At 47.2% G+C, this 21,848-nt stretch overlaps 8 protein-coding genes and 1 non-coding gene across 9 annotated transcripts; 2 read left to right on the top strand and 7 right to left on the bottom strand.

Annotated features, from left to right (window-relative positions):
- Positions 1-231: 231 nt before the first annotated feature.
- On the bottom strand, positions 232-1,709 carry F5891DRAFT_1033861 (uncharacterized protein). Its single transcript, XM_041361727.1, has 3 exons — positions 1,118-1,709; positions 767-1,061; positions 232-710 (listed from the first exon to the last, which is right to left on the bottom strand). Exons 1-3 carry the CDS (start codon positions 1,678-1,680, stop codon positions 606-608), a joined length of 963 nt encoding a protein of 320 aa, XP_041225974.1. The 5' UTR covers positions 1,681-1,709; the 3' UTR covers positions 232-605.
- An 896-nt stretch (positions 1,710-2,605) lies between these two features.
- On the bottom strand, positions 2,606-4,215 carry F5891DRAFT_1173158 (uncharacterized protein). Its single transcript, XM_041365617.1, has 3 exons — positions 3,920-4,215; positions 3,522-3,863; positions 2,606-3,462 (listed from the first exon to the last, which is right to left on the bottom strand). The coding sequence occupies exons 1-3, from the start codon at positions 4,073-4,075 to the stop codon at positions 2,779-2,781; spliced, it is 1,182 nt and encodes a 393-aa protein (XP_041225973.1). The 5' UTR covers positions 4,076-4,215; the 3' UTR covers positions 2,606-2,778.
- On the bottom strand, positions 4,216-7,235 carry F5891DRAFT_1033859 (Chs5p-Arf1p-binding proteins-domain-containing protein). The gene is made up of 12 exons (XM_041361726.1): positions 7,086-7,235; positions 6,991-7,033; positions 6,863-6,936; positions 6,664-6,812; positions 6,519-6,611; positions 6,288-6,463; positions 6,043-6,228; positions 5,766-5,983; positions 5,571-5,717; positions 4,919-5,524; positions 4,569-4,862; positions 4,216-4,520 (listed from the first exon to the last, which is right to left on the bottom strand). Exons 1-12 carry the CDS (start codon positions 7,131-7,133, stop codon positions 4,353-4,355), a joined length of 2,202 nt encoding a protein of 733 aa, XP_041225972.1. The 5' UTR covers positions 7,134-7,235; the 3' UTR covers positions 4,216-4,352.
- Positions 7,236-8,834: 1,599 nt separating this feature from the next.
- On the bottom strand, positions 8,835-9,203 carry F5891DRAFT_952194 (uncharacterized protein; the record flags this gene model as incomplete). Its single annotated transcript, XM_041375093.1, has 1 exon — positions 8,835-9,203. The coding sequence occupies one exon, from the start codon at positions 9,201-9,203 to the stop codon at positions 8,835-8,837; it is 369 nt and encodes a 122-aa protein (XP_041225971.1).
- A 550-nt stretch (positions 9,204-9,753) lies between these two features.
- On the bottom strand, positions 9,754-10,402 carry F5891DRAFT_1033854 (uncharacterized protein). Its single transcript, XM_041361725.1, has 3 exons — positions 10,287-10,402; positions 9,979-10,228; positions 9,754-9,892 (listed from the first exon to the last, which is right to left on the bottom strand). Exons 2-3 carry the CDS (start codon positions 10,221-10,223, stop codon positions 9,835-9,837), a joined length of 303 nt encoding a protein of 100 aa, XP_041225970.1. The 5' UTR covers positions 10,224-10,228; positions 10,287-10,402; the 3' UTR covers positions 9,754-9,834.
- Positions 10,403-12,069: 1,667 nt separating this feature from the next.
- On the top strand, positions 12,070-12,153 carry F5891DRAFT_t77. The gene has a single exon. It is a non-coding gene; the product is annotated as a tRNA-Ala (tRNA).
- Positions 12,154-12,216: 63 nt separating this feature from the next.
- Positions 12,217-13,531, bottom strand: F5891DRAFT_1033847 (uncharacterized protein). The gene is made up of 4 exons (XM_041361724.1): positions 13,364-13,531; positions 12,990-13,307; positions 12,780-12,930; positions 12,217-12,730 (listed from the first exon to the last, which is right to left on the bottom strand). The coding sequence occupies exons 1-4, from the start codon at positions 13,499-13,501 to the stop codon at positions 12,273-12,275; spliced, it is 1,065 nt and encodes a 354-aa protein (XP_041225969.1). The 5' UTR covers positions 13,502-13,531; the 3' UTR covers positions 12,217-12,272.
- A 74-nt stretch (positions 13,532-13,605) lies between these two features.
- On the top strand, positions 13,606-15,167 carry F5891DRAFT_313184 (phospholipase C/P1 nuclease domain-containing protein). The gene is made up of 3 exons (XM_041371308.1): positions 13,606-13,852; positions 13,900-14,364; positions 14,414-15,167. Exons 1-3 carry the CDS (start codon positions 13,774-13,776, stop codon positions 15,088-15,090), a joined length of 1,221 nt encoding a protein of 406 aa, XP_041225968.1. The 5' UTR covers positions 13,606-13,773; the 3' UTR covers positions 15,091-15,167.
- Positions 15,168-16,517: 1,350 nt separating this feature from the next.
- On the bottom strand, positions 16,518-17,028 carry F5891DRAFT_1033842 (uncharacterized protein). Its single transcript, XM_041361723.1, has 3 exons — positions 16,918-17,028; positions 16,759-16,855; positions 16,518-16,704 (listed from the first exon to the last, which is right to left on the bottom strand). The coding sequence occupies exons 1-3, from the start codon at positions 16,996-16,998 to the stop codon at positions 16,559-16,561; spliced, it is 324 nt and encodes a 107-aa protein (XP_041225967.1). The 5' UTR covers positions 16,999-17,028; the 3' UTR covers positions 16,518-16,558.
- Positions 17,029-21,848: the final 4,820 nt, after the last annotated feature.

The raw sequence follows: 21,848 nt of genomic DNA, 5'->3' as shown, positions 1-21,848 counted from the left end.
GCGTGACATTTATCTACATCTGGAATGTGACAGTCCGGAACAATAAGCGCTGCAGCATCATTGATATTGACCAGACCCACAGACTGATCATCGTCGTATTGACCACTGCAGCACGCCAATATTTACGCACAAAAAGGATAGGCCAATACAAGGACTGTGCGAACAAGCCACCAAAAATTTACAGTTGTTTTTTCACCCTATCTTCACGCAATTCGATGCTTCTAAGTTCTTGCCGATTGCGATTGGCCGCGTATAAGCTGACCATCAAGCGGTACATAAAACATCGATATCAAGATATAACTATATGGTATCACAAGAAACATACTACTATGTTGCTACAGTGAGTGTGAAATATGTATGTGTATTATACTAGACTATGGAAGCCAAAATGTAACAATCGTTACGGATCTGAGAACTTCAAGGCAGAACGGTGACAGCAGAATGATCAAAGCAAGTCGACAGTGCAAGTGTATGCATATTTTTCAAAGCTAGATGTGTTAGCAAGGCGGATAAAACAACTTGAAGGTATCAGACGTCGTATTGCTCTTGCCGGAAAAATTGGCGCACGATGGAAGACTTTGGATAGAACTTGAAGTCAGGCTCACTCATGGTATAGGGATTATTTCTGACTCCTCAGGCTGGAGCGGTGGCCCCAGGTGTATGCGAAGAATAAGAACACCGTCCTCTAAAGCGACGGTGACGTCTTCCTTCTGCCAGAAAATGCGCGCTTGAGCTGCAATAACATAGGGGAATTTAGCCTACTCGCCTTGGTATCATGACGAACGGGAAGTATCCTACGAAACTTGCCATACTTTCGTTCTTTGAGCGCCATCAGACCGTCTGGAAGTGGCTGTCTGGATTCTCCTGTGATTGATACTTGTTTCACACCATTCTGGCATCTTGACAACTCGATCTTCAGGTCGCTCTTCTTCACTCCTGGAAGTTCAAACATTGCTGTGGTCACTCTACTCTCGCTGCAAAAGAAGTAATCGGCTCTGGGTATAAAAGTCGTATTGGATGGTATGGGTGGGATGATGTGGGATGGGCTGATGATGCCGGTCCTACAATAAGATCAGGAATACATCCCTTGAATGGATGTCAATGCATGATCACGCACCTGTGTAATGAGGCAGGGGCGGGTATTTGGGCTGCTGGCATCGACGGACCCGGTGCATAACTGCTACTTGTATGTCTCACAGGTGGATTTGATTGATTCTCTCGTCTTGGGTTCGCACTCTGGGGGCGACGATATGGATGCACCGTATTGTGTGCGGGCGATGTTTTCGCTCGCACTGGTCCCACTGAATGCACACCACTGGCAGATGGTGGGCCAGAAGAGGGACTAGTGCTAGCTGCCATATGACGCGTCGTATCAACGTATATGTGAGGTCTCATTTCTTGGGACCCAGACATGACATTCTGTCTTCTTGAAGAAGGTCCTGGCGTTGATGATGCATGCAAGTGCTGTGGGACATCACTTCTGCGTTGACTTGGAACAATGGGTACGTGTTCTTGAAGCTCAATCATATGCTGTGACGTGGCGTATACATTTTGAGGCTGTTGCTGTGGATTCAAAGCGTGTTGAACAGGCTGATGGTGATCAAGTTGCTCTGGGATGTCGTTGTCGAGTTCTGTTGTCTCCCATGAATATGGTGTTGTAGGTGTTGGGGGCATTGACATATTTCCTTGGGTGTATGGGTATTGGTAAGACATTGAAAAAAAGGGGCGATGCTCCCCCGACGCGTTCTTATATACCGCGCCCATATTGCGTGACTCGAAAGCTTCCGCGGATCCGAAGCGAATATGCGTCACGTCGGGAGGACCCCGGAAATCTACAGACAATGTTGCATGATAAAATGGTTATCAATTTCAATCAAGATAGCCTAGCTACTCAACCACCAGTAGAATAACTTGGACAGAGGCCAGAGAAGTTTCTGAGTGATGTCATTAAATCTTTCACACATCGGGGTGAACGATATTTAAAAGAGGTTTATATGTTGTACAAAATGTGAAGACAATATTTAATATTTAAACTAACATAAAGATGGGTGCACGACTTCAAATTTTGGTGGTGTTTTGTGTGTAATCCAAAATATCAAATATTCACAACCATATTCCCACAGACAATATGTCAACAAACATAAGAAATATAGTCAGATTTTTCATGTCTGCTTCAACTTAAAGTTCAATTTCCATGTAAAACTTTGGAGAAAACTTGAAGTTTTACAGATGACATGACATTAAAACTCGATTTAAATGTCAAGCTTTGGCAAAACTTCAAGTTTTCTCCAAAGTTTTATGTAAGAATCAAACTTTAAATTGAAGCAGACATGGAAAATCTGATTATATTTATTATATTTGTTGACATATTGTCTGTGGGAATATGGTTGTGAATATTTGATATTTTGGATGACACACAAAACACCACCAAAATTTGAAGTCGTGCACCCATCTTTATGTTAGTTTAAATATCAAATATTGTTTTCACATTTTGTACAACATATAAACCTCTTTTAAATATCGTTCACCCCGATGTGTCACTCACGTCTGGTGTAAGTCTCCAAATACAAAGTGTGCTCGTCTCCGTCGGTGTGCGGGGTCCTGTCACGGGCGCAAATTCCCCATTTGGTACATAATAGCACATTGTTCGACCGATCGGGACGGGACCGAACATTATTACATACATGAGCTCTCCAGTAACAAAGATAGCATACAAACGATGGTAGCGTTGGAAAAATCAGAAAGTGAAGCTACAAACTTTCATGTGGATTGTCCAAGTCATCCCTCCGCTGTCGCAGATACATCCGATGACGTGGCTGAAACGTTTTGACTCTCACGGCGAGAGCGAGGAATCAATTGCCCTGTCTCCGCAACGCGTGCACCCCTTTCAATGCTCCCGTGTCTGCTCCGACTTCTATTATTGCTGACACCTACTGGGTCCACGAAACGACGCTCAATGTTTCCTCGTGCGTTCGAACCGCGCCTACTTAAAGGGACCACAGGTGACAGTGAGTGGTCGCGATGCGGTATGTATGACACCACAGGCGACCCGTACGAAGAAGACAGTGATGGTGGTGGCACTGAGGGATAGGACAACATATGAGGAATAGTGAACGTTGATGGAGGATTTGACGTTAACGAAGCAGACGATGGTGGCGTCGTCATAGGCGTCCCATTACTGACATAACTTGTAGGATTTGTTCCGACAATAGGCGAGAATGGGAAGGGTGACTCTGTCGAGGAAGGAGAATGCGATAACGGTGTATTGCTTTCTGACACATTGTTCGTTGGGCGCCGTATCGAGGAGGAAGGTCGAGGGATAGGGACACCATGGATTGCTTGCGAAGGCTGTGTCGCAGATGTGCTGGGCGATGATAGATTAGATACAGATCGCCGATGCGTAGGCTGCGAATATGGGTCTGCCGAGGACAGGCCGACAAGGTTGTCGACTGACAGACCGAGCTTGAATATAAGAGGGCATGGTTAAAGACACACAAGACAGATCAAAAGCTGTTGCTCACCCGTCTCCTGTGTTCAAGGAGCTCTTCACGATACACTTCGTTTAACCGCGATACCCGCACATAGTCTCTTTCTGTATCGACTAGGCGGTTGCGCAATTGCTCGTTCTCTCGTCTCATGGTTTCCAGCATGACTTCTGCACTTGGAATCATAGGTTCTCGACCAGCCATAAACGTCGGAACTCCCACCCTGTTATCTGGGGAAGCGGCGATCCCATTCGTCCCAGATTGCTGTTGCTGCTGCTGCTGAAGCCGTAGTGCAGACAATTCCCGACCAAGCCTATTCACATGAGATTCCGACTCTGCTTCGAGCGCGTTTTCGAGTTGAATTTTCTCCTCACGAAGCTGTACACGTCGTGTGGAATAAGTCACTTTCAAAGAGAGAACTGACTCTTGCATACCTGCTCGAGTTTGCGGGACAATACGTTGATGATCCGTTCTTCCTCTGCTTCGTAGGCATTGATGAGATCCTCTTCTCGCTTCAGGCTACTGTTTGAGCTAGTGGTGGACAGTCGTCGAATAGGAGAGTCCCCCATGATGTCAAGCTCACTGTACATCTCCTAACCACTGAAGTCTCTGATACTACGCCTTTTCAAATTAATATGATGGGATGGCGGGCGTTGACTGAGGAAACGGAAAGAAACGTTTGTGGATTGACAACTAGACAGTCGGATGCTTAGAAAGGGAATCATGAACCTGCCACTTTTCGCCCCCAATCATGTGGCCACGGGGGACATTATTCCAAGCGAAGCCGAAGCGAAACGAAGTATTCACATGAATCACAATGTAGCTATCAGAACAGTACGACGGATAAAGAACAAAACTACATAGTGATTAAAAGTCATATCCCTCTACCTTAAAAGTCTTCCCATATTGAAGGTAGCTATCCATGATTTTCAGGATCGGGTCGGGTAAACCCATGCTCAGAAGAGTAAACGATATCTTGGCATGGCCATGGATTTGGCCCAACTTGAAGAAGCACCGCGCAATCAGCGTTGGATACTGTGAACAAGGTGAGCTATCTCCCTATGCAAAAGGGACATCACATACGGTCATCTCTGTGTAATCAGCATACTGGTATGCTGCCACTCGTATCGCAGCCTGGATTGTGCGTGTGATGTCTCCTTCGTCGGCATACATTTCTAATAGCTTCGCCCATGGTTTTTGGGAGTAACGCGAAGTATCCAGGCATCGCTGATAAGCCTCTTTAGCCTCCTCTTTGTGGTGTAAGCGCATGCCTAGGTCTCCGAGGATCTCCCATTCGATGCCAGTTTTCCGGTACGCAACGTGCTGCGTTTTGAAATGTGCGACTTCTGCTCGAAAGATAGTCCACACTCGCAAATCCTGGGAAGATATGTTGTATTCAAGGAACAAGTTGCCCATTGTGGAGTGATTCTTACCTCGTAAAGGACCATAAACAGATTATCTAGCCACCGCTCACACAGGCGCTTGTTTGTGAATGAGAACGCCTCCTGATAGGAGTTTGACACCTGCGATGGCTCAGGCTCCTCCCCGGCAGCAGCTTGCACTGGCTTCTCGAGTGTCATGCTTTGCTCGTCCTGTTCCGCAATGCCATTGCGAGTGGACTCTGCAATCTCGCGTTCCGTGTCAGATTCTGAGGACACGCGGATAATCGGGATGGCGGAAACATTCAGCCCATTCTCAAATTCAGGCTTGCTCTCCGATTCCGAGAGGGGGCTTGACATCCCTCGTGTAGACGCGTCATCGTCTGCGAGAGTTGCATTCCCTGCGGTCACAGAGCCATCCTCGTGGATCACTGCGGCATTTTCATTCACATCTTGTGCACTGTGGCTGGTCGCCACTTTTTGGATGTCTGCCTGGGCCTTTTGCATCCGATACTCTTCTTCCATAACAAACACTACACTCCGCGTCTTCAGCAATTCGTCCCAGCCTATATCAGAGACAAGACGTGTGAGCAAGGAATAGGCCCTCGCCCACGTTCCACGAAGACCCGGTGCAGGAAGGCGAAGGAGGGCAGGATCAGCCTGAAGAGACATGAGATGGGAATGTCAATATAATAATTTCACGAACCACATCATCTTCACTTTTCGTTTTTTCAGGGAGGATGTCGCCGATCTGGCGCTGGAATGGCAAGTGGACCTTTGCAGGTACAAGAGCACGGTGAGCATCACGTCCATTGAAAGTGAACATTGGACATGAGTTCAGCGTTAAAAGCGCCTGTGGTGGCGGTCAGTGAAATTGACCGCACTCAAGAAAGTTGCATACCGATTCATAGTCTTTTGTATCGATGTATAGCTCGGTGAGCTTCTCCCAAGTAACAAATTCACTCGGTGCACAGTTAACAGCCTCTTTCGCGAGTTTCAATGCCCAGTCCGACCTGCCCTTAGAACGAAGGAAATCACTTTGTACGTGGAGAAGGGTATAAGAGTGTGGAGTATGCTTCATGGCAGCAGACATGATCTGGACTGCCTTAACTTCCTCATCTTGTCATAAAATATGTCAGGCGGGACGGTCTCTTGGAAAGAGGGAGAAACAAGCGCACTCATTCCAATGTAACTTCTTGCCAGGAGCGAGGCAATTTCCGGCTCTCGTGCAGCTAGTTTCTCGAATAAATTAGCTGCTGGCTGACAGCGGCCACTGCTGCTGAAGTACTTCATTACACCAGCAGTCAAGTGGTTAGAAACCACAGTAGCAACCTGTATCTCAGGATCTGACCCGACCTGCCATCCTACATTGCGATCAGTTTCTTGAACAAGCAACAAGCAAGGCCAAAGGTGAAGCACTCGCCCTTCATAAACAAGGCCTCAGCTGCCTGTAGAAATCGGAGTTCGCCTTCGATTGTAGTGATAGGATCGAGCTTGCGGTAAGCTTCCAGCCAGTAAGTCGGGTCGTCGGAGTAGAGGATAGCCCGAAGCAGCGCAGAGAGGTATGTTTCTTGCCATATTTCTGGAGTCGCTTCGTGTCTAGAGTCCACAAACACAATCAATGACTCGATACGTGCTATGATAGAATACGCACCGCTCTCCACGAAGGTCTACGACATAGGCAACGACACCTCCAGGGATCTTCACATCTACACGGATATCGACGCGAGAAAACGCGTTAAAACAACTTTAACAAAGTGTTCAGCATATATAGGAGTGTACAGGTCATGAAAACAAACCAATAACAGCCATTCCTAACTTTCCATGCTGTACTCTTCGAAAACCAAGCAGAGTTGTCCTCGATAGAGTATGTGAGAGAATTGATGTACGCGGCGAGGGATGCTGAAGAGGACGCATCCACTCCAGACACAAAATGATATGAGCCAATCTAACTAATAATCAACATATGCGCCGCAGATCCTAGATGTTGGAACTCACATCGCGTTGTCCAGTACGTCCTGTACTCTTCACAATATGACAGAGGTCTGGGGGGCCAAGTTCACGGAATGTTGCTATAATACATTGTCAATGTTTCAATAAGTAAGACAAGAACATGCTTGACTAACAAAGGCTTTCGGTCCTTGCTGTTAAAGCTTCTCCAAGTTCAACCTGAAACAGAGTAAGCCTGACATTGGTACGCAGCTATGAGAATTATGCCAACCTCGAACAACTCTGGGACGTCTTTGAAGGACGCCGTTGCGTCCGCCATGATGATCGACGTCTATTCAAAGTAGGTTATGCTGTCAATTGGCGTGCCTGCCACCTGCGCAATATCAAGGACGATGTTGCAACGTTGAAGCTTTGAAGACGCGCCATATTTGTTCCTAAGGCTGTTACCAAACAACGCCTGTGGCTGTGCCTCCACGCTTCAGATGGAAAGTTTCATCAAGTCATTAAAATCATGATATCGTGATTGAGATGTTGATGGACGGACCCACGTGCCAACTCATTCCAGTGCAACACGACTACAGTATATCTTAAAATAACAATGTTCCTCAGGACAACGACTATCTTCCTAGGCCTTCTGAGCATCCGAGTCAAGGTTCATCCACCTGAATCTGACTCCGCGAAACCGGAGGTACCTTACAATCGCTCCCAACATGGATTCATTGCCTACACCAGCAACCGTTTCCGCTCATTTGTTGTCGCACGTTTTGACACACTACCCGATGGGTACTGTATCCTGTTCGGCACCGTATAACTCGCCCCCAAATGTGCAGGTGCTGTTAATGTCGACATTCCTTAATACACTCCTATATGTGGTGTGTATGAGTGTGCTGATACTTCTTTGTGTGGGGTTTGCACAGACGAATTGTTCCAAAATTCGATTACTTCAAGCGAGTGACTCGATGACCTGGAATGTTGCAACCATAGAAAAATGAAGTTGCTTACGAACACCATATACATGCGCAATTCCAAGAGAGCCATGATATCGACAAATTACCCTCGACCGAGATGCTTCCGGAGCTTGCAAGAATTGTGCAGAACAGAGCCGTAGACAGAGATGTGTATGCGGGTGTACTGCTAAATAGCTTTGAGGTGGGCATCGTCGCGCTACAATCAGACCATCCGTCGTTTCGGGATGCACTAATTCTGGAGATAGCACAAGACATTCAAGAATAATTATGACTCGATCAAAATCAATTATGCAGCGCCTGGCACATGATAATTGGGATGAGAATTTTGGTAAAAGAACTGGTGTGAACCTTACTTGGTCTCTCTGCACTATTGATCCCATGGTAGATGGCACTCACAACCATCCACGATGACAATCCTTTGAACGCAGGGCTCGCGTAGCATCTGCGATGAGGGCTCGCCGAGGCTAGCAACCATGTTACACCGGTATTTGTGTGGCATAGGATTCATGTACTTGGGAGGGGGTTGGGGAAGGAGAGAACTTAGACCAGTGGACCGGGAGACTAGGAGCAGAAGCTCAAAGTAAGGTGCTCCTCCGCAATAGAATTGCTGACGAGTTTGAGACGCCAGAAGGGAGAACTTCGGCTGCACCTGGTGCATAAGAAGGTCTTGGGAGGAGGCTCGATGGAAGGGTAATATTGTAGTAAGCTATATGCATGCGTTCGAAGGACTGACATGGTGGTGTGTTGGTGTACTGCTTGTCATGAAAAACAACGATATTATGCAAGATAGATGGTCAAACTCGAGCGCTAGAAAGCACCAACTGTTGAGTTGATGCGATGGGATGCATTCTGTAGTAGCTGTGGAGACAAGAGTCGAGGACGCGTGTATGCACTGAGGGCCTGAGGCCGCAGGCGCACAATGCGTTTATTGAAAATGACCAATTAAGTAGGAAGTGTGCCGCGATGCCGGGGGTCATTTCGTGTGAGCGTCTAATCCGGTGGTCGCTTCCAACCGAGCGGGTACTCTGCCATTTTGATTTAAGCGACAACAATCAGTATTCAAAAAATGGATCCGCAACAGTGACCCAAGGCAAATCTTCATCATTCAGTCCACTCTCTTCTAACACCTGCTTCTTCACTTCACGATCCTCATCCAACTCCCTGACGCGATAGAAACGGGATACCGTCGACTTGGGATCTTCTCTGCGCCTTCGGGCCAATACGATGACCGGCTGCATGCTCCCTCGAGGATAGTCGGTACCGACGGCCCACAGATAATCGATTTTTCTCTCTCTGAACCAGAAATTGAGCTCGGTAGCAAGGAACTCGTCTGGCGCATGCTGGTATGGGTGGTCTTGCTTCTTTAACCATGCACGCGCTTGCTCGAAGCTGAACACCCAGCCGGCTATTTTGAACACCATCCTGAAGGGGGAAATGTCGTAAACCCATACGTGCACAATAGAGTACCGCATGAACGTACGGCTTGTCAGAAAGGAAATATAAGAGTTGGGGGACTTTTGGTTTAGACTGTGACGTTAGTAGGTGGCAACTCACGACGCGACCTATTCAACCAAACCCATGAGGCTTCACCAGAATGTCGGAAATTTGGCCGGTCAAAGTCCGAAGACAGCAGCTTCCAGCGGAGCTTGAACCCCGCTTGATCCATGCCACCTAACAACATCCCGCGAATATTATTGGAATGCCCCATGTTCATGCTCCGCATCAACTCTGCACACCCCGCTGGCTGCCCATGCTCTTTCGTACCTGTCAGGAGGCTAGCCTATCGCAAGGACAGGCCGAGATCAATATATAGCGTAGCAGCAGGCTCGCTGTGTTGCTACATGGCAGAACAAGGCACTCGATGTCCATGGCAAGTAAATCTTTGGCACTGTTGCAAACGTGAGACACAGTGACGGATACCGTACTCCGCTTAGAGATATCGATGGGCCAGATTTTGGCCCGTACTTTGGCCCGAAGCGGCCAACATTTTTCAGAGATCTCCTCAACTTCACATATATAAAACAACAAACAAACAATCCTTCTGCTACAATTTCATTCGCGTCGAGACTCAGTTAATTCATGAAGAACGGATCCACAACAGTGACCCAAGGTAGATCTTCATCACTCAGTCCAGTCTCCTCCATCACCTGCTTCTTCACTTCACGGTCTGCATCCAACTCTCTGACACGATAGTAGTGGGACACCGTCGACTTGGGATCTTCCCTGCGCCTTCGAACTAAGACGATGACTGCGTGCCGGCTCCCTCGAGGGTAGTCGGTGACAACAGCCCATAGATAATCGATGTTCCTCTCTTCGAACCACCGATTAAGCGCGATACCGACGAACTCATCGCCGAAATGGTCGTGTTTGTATTCCTGCCTGTCGAACCAAGTGCGTGCTTGCTCGAAGCTGATTATCCAGCCGGCTATTTTGAACACCATAGTGACTAGTGGGAGAGACGTTAACATCTGATGCTCAAATAGAAAGGGACGGCGTGAACGTACTACAGTTGGTCAAATGAGAGGATTTTCAAGATAAGTTGGGGCTTTCAAGTCGAAGCTGTTGGTGGCATACTGCGAAGCTCGAGCCTCTAAGTCCAACCAAGAAGGTCACGTGCAAACAACGTAATTGTGGGTACCTGTGGACGATCGATCTTGACTTTGGGGGTTCAAGGAAAAGGATGGCCAATTGTCCACCTGTCCACTGGGCAACCTTCCGTTTTTTTCAGCATTGTTCTTCAAACCCATAGGGGACTCAGATCCAGTTGTCCACCTGGGTATCAGTGGATATTGTATTTTGGTATGTTTTCTGATTCAGGCAACTTGTGCTGTTCGACCAAAGGGCGTTGTTGGCGGACTGCCAATATTTACCCTTAGGGTTCGATCTGAGGAATCCTGATGCCAGATATCTGTCTATCGTCCACTAGTGATGGGAATTGCTCTTCGAGCCCCATCGGGGGCTCGGTATTCAGACCCAGTTGTCCACCTGTTCGGCCCCATCAGTTGGTGTTGAACTTCGCACGATTTCTAATTCGAATTTTCAGGCACTGCTTAGATTTGGGGGTTCGAGTAAGAGGAAGTCACACATCGATGACGGTCTACCTCTCCATCAGCGGCGAACGCCTAGATGGCCTTCCAATGTTTTCCAGCAGTGTTCTTCGAACTCGGGTACTCAGACTCGTGATACCTCCTGGTCGCCGATCAGTGAGTGTTGAACTTTCGTATATTTTCTGATTCTAATTTTTCCTCTTCGAGCAGAGGGCCTTGTTGGCGGACTACCAATATTTGCCTCGAGGGTTCCAGCGGAGGGATTCTGATGTGCCTGTTGTCTACCTGTTCATCAGTTGTGGGCGGCCGGATGGCCTTCTTATGTTTTTCAAAATTGCTCTTCGAGCCCCACCTGGAACTCAGCACTTAGACCCGGTTGTCCATCTGTTCGCGTCAGTGGGTGTTGATCTTCATATGTTTCTCAGAATTGTTGGGCACTATTCATCGAGCAGAGAGCATCATTGTTGGACAGCCAATCTTTGACTCTGAGGGTTCAAGGAGAGAAGTTTTTGATGAACCGGTTGCTACCCATCCATGTGGCGGGCGGCCTTCCAGTGTTTTCTAGCATTATTATCCGAGCCCCATCAGTTCTTGCGATTATGTACTATATATTGTTATTTATTGCTATCTACTTTCCTCACGGGTTCACTGATGCAACTCCTTGACACGATAGAAACGAAATACCGTCGACTCGGGATCTTCTCTGCTCCTTTGAACCAATACGATGACCGGCTGCAACTTCAAGCTCCCTCGAGGATAATCGATACCGACGGCCCACAGATAATCAATATTTCTCTCTTTGAACCAATAGTTGGGAATCGGTGGCATCAAACTCGTCCGGCAAGTGCCGATGTTCATCAGGGAAACGTAATTCATTACATATGATGATTACAGAGTGCTACAGAGCGCTCTGTAGCATTCTGTAGCACGATCCAACCTGCTGATGTTGCTGTCCTTGCTTCTCTAACCATGTGCGCACTTGCTCGAAGCTGAACACTCAGCCAGCTATTTTGAACACCATCTTGGAAGGGGGGTGATATAGGCCTTTGCACGCAACAATAAAGAACGTAGAATAGGTCTCTAGCAATAGTCAGGTTCTGATAGAATGAAGTTTTTGAATTGTCAGTGACAGTACTAGTACTAGTTAGAATGTAAAATGTAATAATGCGTGGCTTTTGTTTGATGTAGATCTAGGTCACTGTAATAGGTAATAGGTATCCACGATCGAACAAAGTTCGTCGGGCATATGGTGTAGCTGGTTATCACATCCGCTTAGCATGGCGTCGACTGCGGGGGGTCTCCGGTTCGAGTCCGGATTTGTCCACATTTTTTGCTTATCACAATTATATCGAGTTTCGTTGTTCTTGGTCGTCCCAGTCATATTATCATCATCGACACAATCATGCTTCGTTTCATTTCTTGGGTAAGGATCAAATAACATCGTCAATTCCATCTGATACTCATTACCCTCCTTTCGACGCCTTGTGTTTTCTCCCATACAGTCTTAACCGTGCCTCCTTCATCCGAACCTTGTACACATCGCACAAATTCTGTTACTCCGCCACCCACACCAAAGTAGAGCACTTTTGCGGCTACAAGACAGAGGTAATCGTTCACACCTTTGGGGCCTTCAGCCTTGCAAGCACCGCGCATAATAGCAGTAAGGCTCGGAAGAGATTCCATGCGGTATATGGTCTCGGATGTCAGTACCAGGTTGTAGCTCCCACATGATTTTTGGAGGTCGAATGTATCCCATGAGCCGGAGAAAAAACGTAAATTAATGCCGTAGGTCATCAAGGATTGATGGAATGCATCTCTGAGACTTTCCGATATATCCAACTCCAAAGGAGAGTCTGCCTGCTCCTCTGATTTGCGGTATGTCTCTGCTGCCTCTGACAGATCTGTATCTCGAGTGAGACGCGAAGAAAGAAAACATCCAAATTTACGAACACCAGGTCAGAATAATATTGGGGATAGTCACCAATTCCAACACGGAGGCGTTATAGTCCTGGAGGTGGATATGTGTCTGATTCTGAGAAGGTGGGGAGGAGAATATTCGATGAAGAATGTACAGTGACGGTATTGAAGTGCCACATCCGATCTGTGAAAAGATTAATGAGCTGCATCATATCATCAGGGTACAGAGAAATGGATGCTCACCTCTAGCACACGCTTGCCGCTTACATCAAACTGTGAGCTTATACCATCCAGATAGCTGGCAAGATCAATACTGCATTCCCATGTCTTCAAGCCGCCCTCGTAGACAAGAGGTACAAGGTCAGAGGGTGCATCCAGAAAGTGCAGCGCAGACCGTGCATTGATAGACGGCTGCTCCAATGCATCCGGGTCATCGACATTTTGTGAGATCAATTGAAACCTCGCATCGAACAGATCACGGCGTGGGAGTGAAAGTTCGGTTCCGCTGGCAAGTGGGATCGTGATTGGAGAGTAGGATATTTTGGACGGTAGGCTGTTTAACTAATACTTGCGCCCATATCAGTTTTTACAGAACCAAGATAAGCAATTAGACGTACCGCGTCTGTGAGAAAAAGCTCTGTGAATACGTCTGGGGCGACCGCCTGCACAGAAGCGGGCCCATGATTTTGTGTTGTGTGATTTACATCTGTACTTTGTTCAGTATCGTCCTCCACGTCGAAGTTGAATTTGAACATTTTCAATTGTGATGAGATCAAATGAGTTCTATATGATAAGGTTCGAGTTGCTATAGCCTCATGTGGCTGTGTCGCAGACTATTATTGTATGTTTCCGTATTGTTCCCTTATCCTCGGACCTCTTGTCTTTCACCGCACCCTGACTATTATTACTAAAACTGTCACCTTATCTGTGGAAGCCTCATTCAGTCCCCCTCTGACTGCGCGCTCTGCGGCATTTCTGGATATAAGAAGTGTCACATCCGGTATCGATTTACTCTTACACCCCCACCATGCGCTTTTCACGGGTATCGCTCATTCTTGCCGCAGGATCCGCTATTATACCATCCGTCAGTGCATGGGGAGCAGTAGGTGCGTATGGCGGTATGTCGTGTCTGAAGAGTCTAATTGTTTCATAGGTCATGAAATCATCGCGACCGTCGCTCAGATGCATCTGCATCCTTCGGTCATGCCCATCCTGTGTGACATCTTGAATTATAAAGGGAACTGCCATCTCGCTCCGGTCGCTGCCTGGGCAGATAGGATCCGTGGTTTGCCACAGTACAGGTGGACAGGCCCCCTGCACTACATCGGCGCAACGGATGACTATCCTAGTGAGACTTGCGCTTTCCCAGGAGAGAGAGGCTGGGAGGGTAGAAGGAATATCAATGTGCTTAGCGGCATAAGGAACACCACAAATACCCTGGAGAGTTACATGAGCCTGCGCAAAGCAGGTTTGACCACTGAGAGCGATGAAGATGCAGCGCAGGTTGCACTCAAGTTTCTCATTCACTTCGTTGGGGATATGCACATGCCATTGCACCTCACAGGACGTGACCGAGGAGGGAACGGAATCAAAGTCTCATTCGACAGTCGTGTAACAAGTCAGTTGTTCCCGCTCTTATCTTTCCTTGTTCTTATCATCTGCGATAGACCTTCACTCCCTGTGGGACGGCCTACTCATAGCCAAAAGAATTCGCACAATACCCTCCAATTATACTCGCCCTCTGCCACTTCCCGACGTCGAGAGTCAGCTTCGGGGCACCATCTACGACCCTTATATCCGTCGTGTTGTCTGGGAAGGCATCACGGGCAAGTACGAGGACGAGCTCGACTCGTGGCTTACGTGTCCCGCCGAACTCTCCGTCCAACCCCTGCAAACTCACTGGGAACAATGGCTATCTTGGACTTTTGGGCGTCGCATAGGGTCTTGGATTGTGGGGTCGCATCTTACAGACGGGGGGTTGAACACCGACGATGAAACCTTGTGTCCGTACCATTGGGCAACTCCCATTCACGCTCTGAACTGCCAGATCGTGTTCCCGAAGGCATTAGATGAACCGCCATACAACCGTGTTTCCTTCTCTGGAAGTACCGATGATCATGCCTGCCACACATCCAATCAAAGTCTTGAAGTCCACTGGCTTTCTAGGCCGAGGAAGAATCCATACCTCGAACTCGACACGCCCGAGTATTCCGGGGCAATCGAGGATGCATGGATCGTTGAGAAGTTGATGTCTCAAGGTGGTATTAGGCTTGCAGCTGTTCTCAATTGGCTGTTCGCAGATATGGACGACTCGACTCCTTTGAATAGAACTTATATTTTGTAATTTTATGTGTAACTTGTACTACATATTATAGAACACGCCCCGCGATAGTCAGTCATATGCAAGACATAATATATTTCACTGGCACAACAAACATGTCTCGTATAGAAGTACATAAAAGTCCGAAGTTATAGTCAACCTAAAGCGTAACAGTGAGCAAGGTGTTCAACAGAATCTCGCAAGATGAATCAGAAAAGCCGATGTTTTCTTGTCCCCCGTAAAGCATCGCCCGTGGACCAACGCACATGAATCAAGACGAAGCATAGACGCATCTCTTGCGAACAAGAGCGGTCGAACGAACGCGCAACTACGGGAGACTCAAAGAATGGATGAACTTGATTTCGTCCTGCAAATACGAATGTACAAAATTCTATTGAATAGTACTCACCCTACCACAATGGGCGCGCCAGAAGCGACCAGTATATTCAACTGTAACAGCAGTAGTTAGCAAGTTGTTCTCTGCGTAAATCGAGAGAAAAGCTGATCAGGATTGAGAGTTATTGGTAAAAGGTTGTCCACAAGAGATTGTGTCTCTTTCGGAAGCAGAACTGATTGTATCATCACAAAAAAGGTGCAAAAAAGCTCCAGCATCGAGAAACTTTGTTGCTCACCTTGATCCGGTTGATTCATACGACTGGGAGACGGGAGAGAGAGAATAGACCACGAACATGCTGTCATGGCATAAGAAAATTGCGAGCAGAAACTGTATAGCTGTTTTTGAGTCTCCGCCAGACTCCGCTTCAAGATCAAGCTCGGCAAGCGAGCCTATTTTCTTCATGAACCTTCACCATCGCGCACACGGCGTATCATGTACACCGACCAAGGTAAGCCTCACGACCTACCTTTCCAAATGACGATACTTTCCATCCTCGAGTCGGCGACGGTCTCCAATGAGCCATCACTCGTAACATGCATCACCAACTGATTCTCATCTTCATTTTCCGTGTTCATCTGCATCAGTTACTTACTTTCCTTTCCTCTTTTTACAGATTGTCCTGTGATGGTTGTATAATAATGTAGCACCGGTGAGCATTCTTCCATAATCCCCTCTTTCTCCCCGAGATGCTTTACAACATACAAGCATATGTCCGATTTTTATGATGGACAAATTGTTCTTCCTGAGGGAACGCATCTGATCGTTGACATTGTTAACTCTTATCTGACGTTTCATTTTCTAGGTACGGCCTTCGTTGTGCCATTGAAGTAGTGCTTCCTGTATTGTCGTTTCTTGAAATAGTATGATAAATGTCTTGTCTTACTTTCTGACTGCCGAATGAAGCGTGTGTACTGAGGTTCTCTATAAGCTTTCACATTGGTACAATTCGATGTGCTCTTAAATAAAAAATTGATTTGCATAATTGAAAGCCAGACTAAATACATACAATCGTCCACATTCTAATCACCTTTGTGCGGAGCTCGAGACCATATACAACCGCAGGTGAAAAAAGGAGCAAACTGGAGACTAATGACGTTAACCAGCGTGATTGAGGCTTGTCGCATACTTCCACATAGCTTCCATCAATATTGTCCCAACATTCACAGCGTACGCAACCAGCCAGAGCGCAGTGACAGCGCGGCAGGTCGTGCTTTGAGAAGAAAAGCCTGCTATCATCATCGCTGGACGGAATGCATGAGCGACCAGAGAAAGCCTCAATTGATGGAACAACTCACCAAATATGAAACAATTGAGGGAGCAGACAACGAAGACTATAGGTGTGACTATCGACAACAGGTAGGACAAGACGAAGTAATCACCTTGCTTGAGTTGCTGGTTATATTTAGGTCAGCCGGTGTCTGAATCAGCATGACGAGATTGAGATTAAAACTCACTTCTTGAGTCCAGTGGTGATCGGCATGCAGCCAACGTATCATGCTTGAGCCAGACGTCAACATCGTGATCATGGTGAACATGAGCGATATAAAGAGCAGACAATAGGGAACAGGTGACGTGTAGTCGAAGTAGGACACAGGAGAACCCGTGCTGAGGAAAACACCGCTTATAGCGAGGAGGACACTCACCTTCATGAGAGCATGTCAATGTTGGCTTCAGTCCGCGACGGGTGCGGAGTTGGATAGCTTACCATGGTGATAGTGCTGGTCAGGATGGAGCACAACCTGCTCCTAACGGTTTCGAAGGCTTGATCTGATTGCAGCGACTTCCAATGATCATCAAGATTTGGGCGTCCAAGTCCCAAAAAACAAAGTACCCTCTTTACGAAGGACGTGCGATGAAGGGCATTGGGGAGGGGTTGTTCTTTGAGAGATGCTCTATCGTCATATAACTGTAAAGGTTGAGTCATATGCCAAGGATTCCTAAATTTTGAAAGCGTACCTGAGTAGAATAGAATGAGGCCATGGCGTGAAACAGAGGAGTGAAGAGAGACTGATGCTCATACTGAGAACATGAAGATGCTGTTATATGCAGCGCACCACTAATGAGGCTATGTGGCAGTTTTGCGGTCATGTGACGCCGAAGGAATTAATAAAATTCAGATCATCCAATCATCGAGCCTTAATATGCTTCATGGGAGATGCCGCGCACTCTAACATTGTATAACAGTGAATTAAATAAGGCAATAAAACCAACATGTTTTACGGTCGCGTGACATTTGTCAACACGCCCAATTAATGGATCTCCTTGCAATTGGCGAAGCGCGGATAACATTCCATGCGATCCCTTTGGTGTATGGGACAACTTATCTAACACATGTCATAGATGATACACCTCTAAATCCACAGGCCCACAGCGAGGCATTCCTGTAGTAGCTTGTGTGTCACGTGACCGTAAAACTGCTGCCATTGCCTTTGTTGTACATGCCCAAATGTCCATAGCCTTATGCTGACATCAGACGAAAATTGTTTCACACAAGTAAGCATGTGGTAAAAGCAAGGTTTGAACGACCGTTTATTAAGATTAGGAAAAAATGCTCAACGGTGGTTGATTTACCGTGTTTATGGGACCAAAATTTCTGAGGTTGGATTGAGGTCAGGCTGAGCACTATGGCCACCCTGGACAGGTGGTGGTAGTGCAGTGTGCAATACACCAAGAGTTCCTCTCAACCTCTACTTTTTTTCCCTCTCGAAAAGCACTTTTTTTTGATCCAAAAACCTTGAAACGTCCAAACATGAACAGAGCGCTTGTCTGTTTGTCTTTGTATATTAGCCTAACAGTTAGTTATTTGTACCCAGTGAAAAACCTTGAAACATCCGAACATGAATGGAGCGCTTGTCTGTTTGTCTTCGCGTATTGGCCTAACAGTTGGTTATTCGTGCTTAGTGAAAAACCTTGCAACATCTGAACGTGAACGGAGCACTCGTCTGTTTGTCAAAAACTGGTCCTAGATTCCTAGCAATATATCTACGATAAATGACAGATTTATTTATACAACGGTAGTGGTTATATTGTAGAATTTGAGAAGATGAGGCAGTGAGTAGGGAGACACGAAACGACTTCAAACTGACATAGCGATGGATGTGAACGTGGTGCGAAACAAATTAGTGGACAAGGTAAAGCATAGGGAGACACAAGGCGACTGCAAGCTGACGGTACGATGAATCCTAGAACATGTGAACGTGATAGGAAAAAAATTAGCGGACAAGGAAGCCAAGGACGCCAGAAGTACATACCTATTGAATATCACTCTATATCACATGTCGATATCCATGTCATCCTGTGATGAAAGGACGTCAGAAACGAATAGTTGTGCTGAGAGATGCACGAACTGTTACAGTCACTACGTGAACCCCCAGCTACTCGACCAGCCCTCTGCCACCTCACACGGCAACGACACGATAACCGGGCCTTTAGGCCTTGATGATAGATGATGAATAGAAGAGAAGTCCGGAAGATGCCGGATTAGGTAAGCGATCTGGATCGCTTACATGATATGACGACATAGGTCTAGAAGACCTATTTATGTTATCAAAATAGAAGGCAAGCCTCGTGTTGCCTCATGTACTGATAGAAGCTTGCCTCATGCATGGTATCTCTGACTCGATAGATAAGCAGATTAGAACCCAGCTTCAAGCTGAGCTTAGATACGATAGAGTAGCCTTATATAAGGTCGAAGATTAAAGTAGATGTTCCTTACTTTAATCCTACTGGGTTCTGCCTCGAAACCTTTGTCTTGCTAAAGCTACCTGCTTGACATCAGATCCGTACCTTCAGAAGGACTTGAGACCCCTTCTGCCTGTAAAACCGCTATCATCGTTCACCTCCGTGAACGTATGCAACTCCTGCTTGTCTGTAGGAGCCGACCTCAGACTCTCAGCACGAGATATCACTGTTGTGATCGTCGCTGTTAGATCATCCCAGTTCGCACGCGACTCAGTTCGTAACAAAGGATTAAAGTCCCCTTATCGTACGCCTCCATCACAGGCTACAAAGATAACTGATCGCACTTGCTGTCAACGTTACCGACACTTGTAGAACCCCGAACCCAGATCCCGAAAGGATTTTCATATCCCTGATCTAGAACCCTGATTGTACCGGCCTGACCAGTCGCAAGAATATAAGAACCGCTGTCACTGTGGAAAGCTCCAAGAAAAGGATACCACGAAGATCGTAGAAACTATCTCCAATATGGCAACTACCAGAAACACCTTCGTCGCCGCACACCTCACCGGGAAGGAGACTCGCCTCTGTTTGCGAGAGAAGAAATGTTTTGTGTGCCACATCATCGGACACAAAGCCGCGAGCTGTCCTCAAAGGACCCGAACCTCACGGAGAAAGATGATCGAAGAAGAACCCTGCCTGCGCTCTATTAAAGTAGCCGGGGCCAAGGATGATCTACGGGTGAACACCACCCTGATTTCTAGAACAAGAAGTAACCCCATCACGACATCCATGATCGTGGATTCTGGGGCGTGTCAGTCCTTCGTCAACCAGGACATAATCACGCAGCACCACATCTTGACGCACCAGCTGGAGAACCCCCTGACACTCTCAAACGCTGACGGATCCTGCTTCGGAAAGAAGCCAATAGAAAGGTTTTGCAACCTTACTTTCCAGATCGATGAACGGGTAATTTCCGAACGGTTTTACCTAGCCGAACTTGGTCCGAAAGACAAGTTCCTGCTTGGGCGACCTTGGCTTACCAGCCAGAACCCCCTAATCAATTGGAAAACCGGCACGGTAACCCTCAAAAGTACTGCAGATTCCCGAAAGAAGCAGAAAGAAATAGATTCTGATCGAAAGAAGAACGGCAAGGCGCCCCTCTTCCTGACGGAAAAGAAGGTAGCATTGAAGAGAAAACGATCGGTATCCCCGACCACTCCCCGCACCTTCTCTTCAGGCTCTGTACCATCAGCCCGAACGACACAGAATGCACCGGTCCATGAAAAGCCGCAGAACGGAACCTCCGTTGAACCTTCAGAAACCGCACCACAGCCCGTGAAAACTGTGACGAAGAAAGACTCGCTGCCCAGAATTGACCTTGCAGCAAAAAAATATGAACAGAAGAGACCGGCCACTGACCCGGAGACAACTCAGAAGAAGACTTCCAGACCAGCGCTGATATCTGACCACATTTATCCTGAACTGCCACGAACGAAGAAAATTGTACCGGCTGTTCAGCCGATGGAAATTGAAGAAGATCCCGCACCTGCCCGATATAAATTCTCGGCGGAGCCTGCACAAGTCCTTGGGAAGGGACGTGCAATAATGAACGAAGAACCGCCTGTATCCAAGGCGCCCAGACTGGCCCCTGAACCAGAGAAAACTCAGAGATTCGAATTTTCCAGAGAACCGATATCCGTTCTCGGAAAAGGACGAGCAGTCCGAATTGAAGAACCCCCCACTGCCAAGAAACTCAGATTCTACGAAAGCCCTGAGTCCGCAATGGAAGAAGACCCCGAACTGGCGTATTTAACTGCCGATGAACCACCAAATTCCCTCAACCTCTCCATAACACCCGCGCATAATTCCGAGGAAGCAATGACGCCATCCTCTAACTCCGAACTCCCTCCTGTGTTACAAGAAGCCCAGGATATTTTCATTGAACGAATCGCTTCGATCCACGAAGCATACCGTCAAAATGAAATAAAAAAGGAAGCACTAGATGCCGGGCCCAGCTTTGTCCGATTTATCGACATGGACAACTCCGAGGATGACGAGGATGAAGATGATGATGCACCCTCTTCGCATGATCTGCGAATGGTAGATTCAGAAGGAAACGACTTCGAAGACAACGGCCCGCTCCCTGGCCTAGACTTCTGATTGGATATGATTAGTCGGTGACTAATGGCTTAGTAAGGGGGTGAAATCCTCCATTTTTACTTATTTTTCCACGCCTACTCCACCCCGAACACTGATCACCAATCCCAAACTCAATCTAAGGTCCGGAACGACCTAAAACTAGATAGGTCCATAATGACCCTAAACTAGATATAGTCCGGAAAGACTCTAAACTACGATTGTCCGTGACGACATAAAACTAGACGATGAAAGGACGAACCCCGGAAAACTCCTGCAAGCTTCGGGACCCCTCACATCACTGCACTTCGACCACCCGAGTAGACCATATATAAACAAAGGGTAATAGAAGACGATCTCCCCGCTGGACGACCCCAAGAAACTCCTACAAAGCCCTGGTACCCACGCTCGGACCCCCACCTTCGACATCTAATAAAGAACCCAGAAATGGATCTATAAAAGATAAGAAGACGAGACCTCCGGAATGAGGCTAAACTATCACAAGACGAACTCCACGGAAACTCCTGCAAGCCCTTGGAACCCTCTAGAACCCATCATGGCAATGACG

Source organism: Suillus fuscotomentosus (genome assembly GCF_016647785.1).
Source record: "Suillus fuscotomentosus strain FC203 chromosome Unknown F5891scaffold_27, whole genome shotgun sequence".
NCBI classification, from domain to species: Eukaryota; Fungi; Basidiomycota; class Agaricomycetes; order Boletales; family Suillaceae; genus Suillus; species Suillus fuscotomentosus.
Note: the sequence above shows the minus strand (reverse complement) of the source record. Positions and strands in the feature narration are given on the sequence as shown.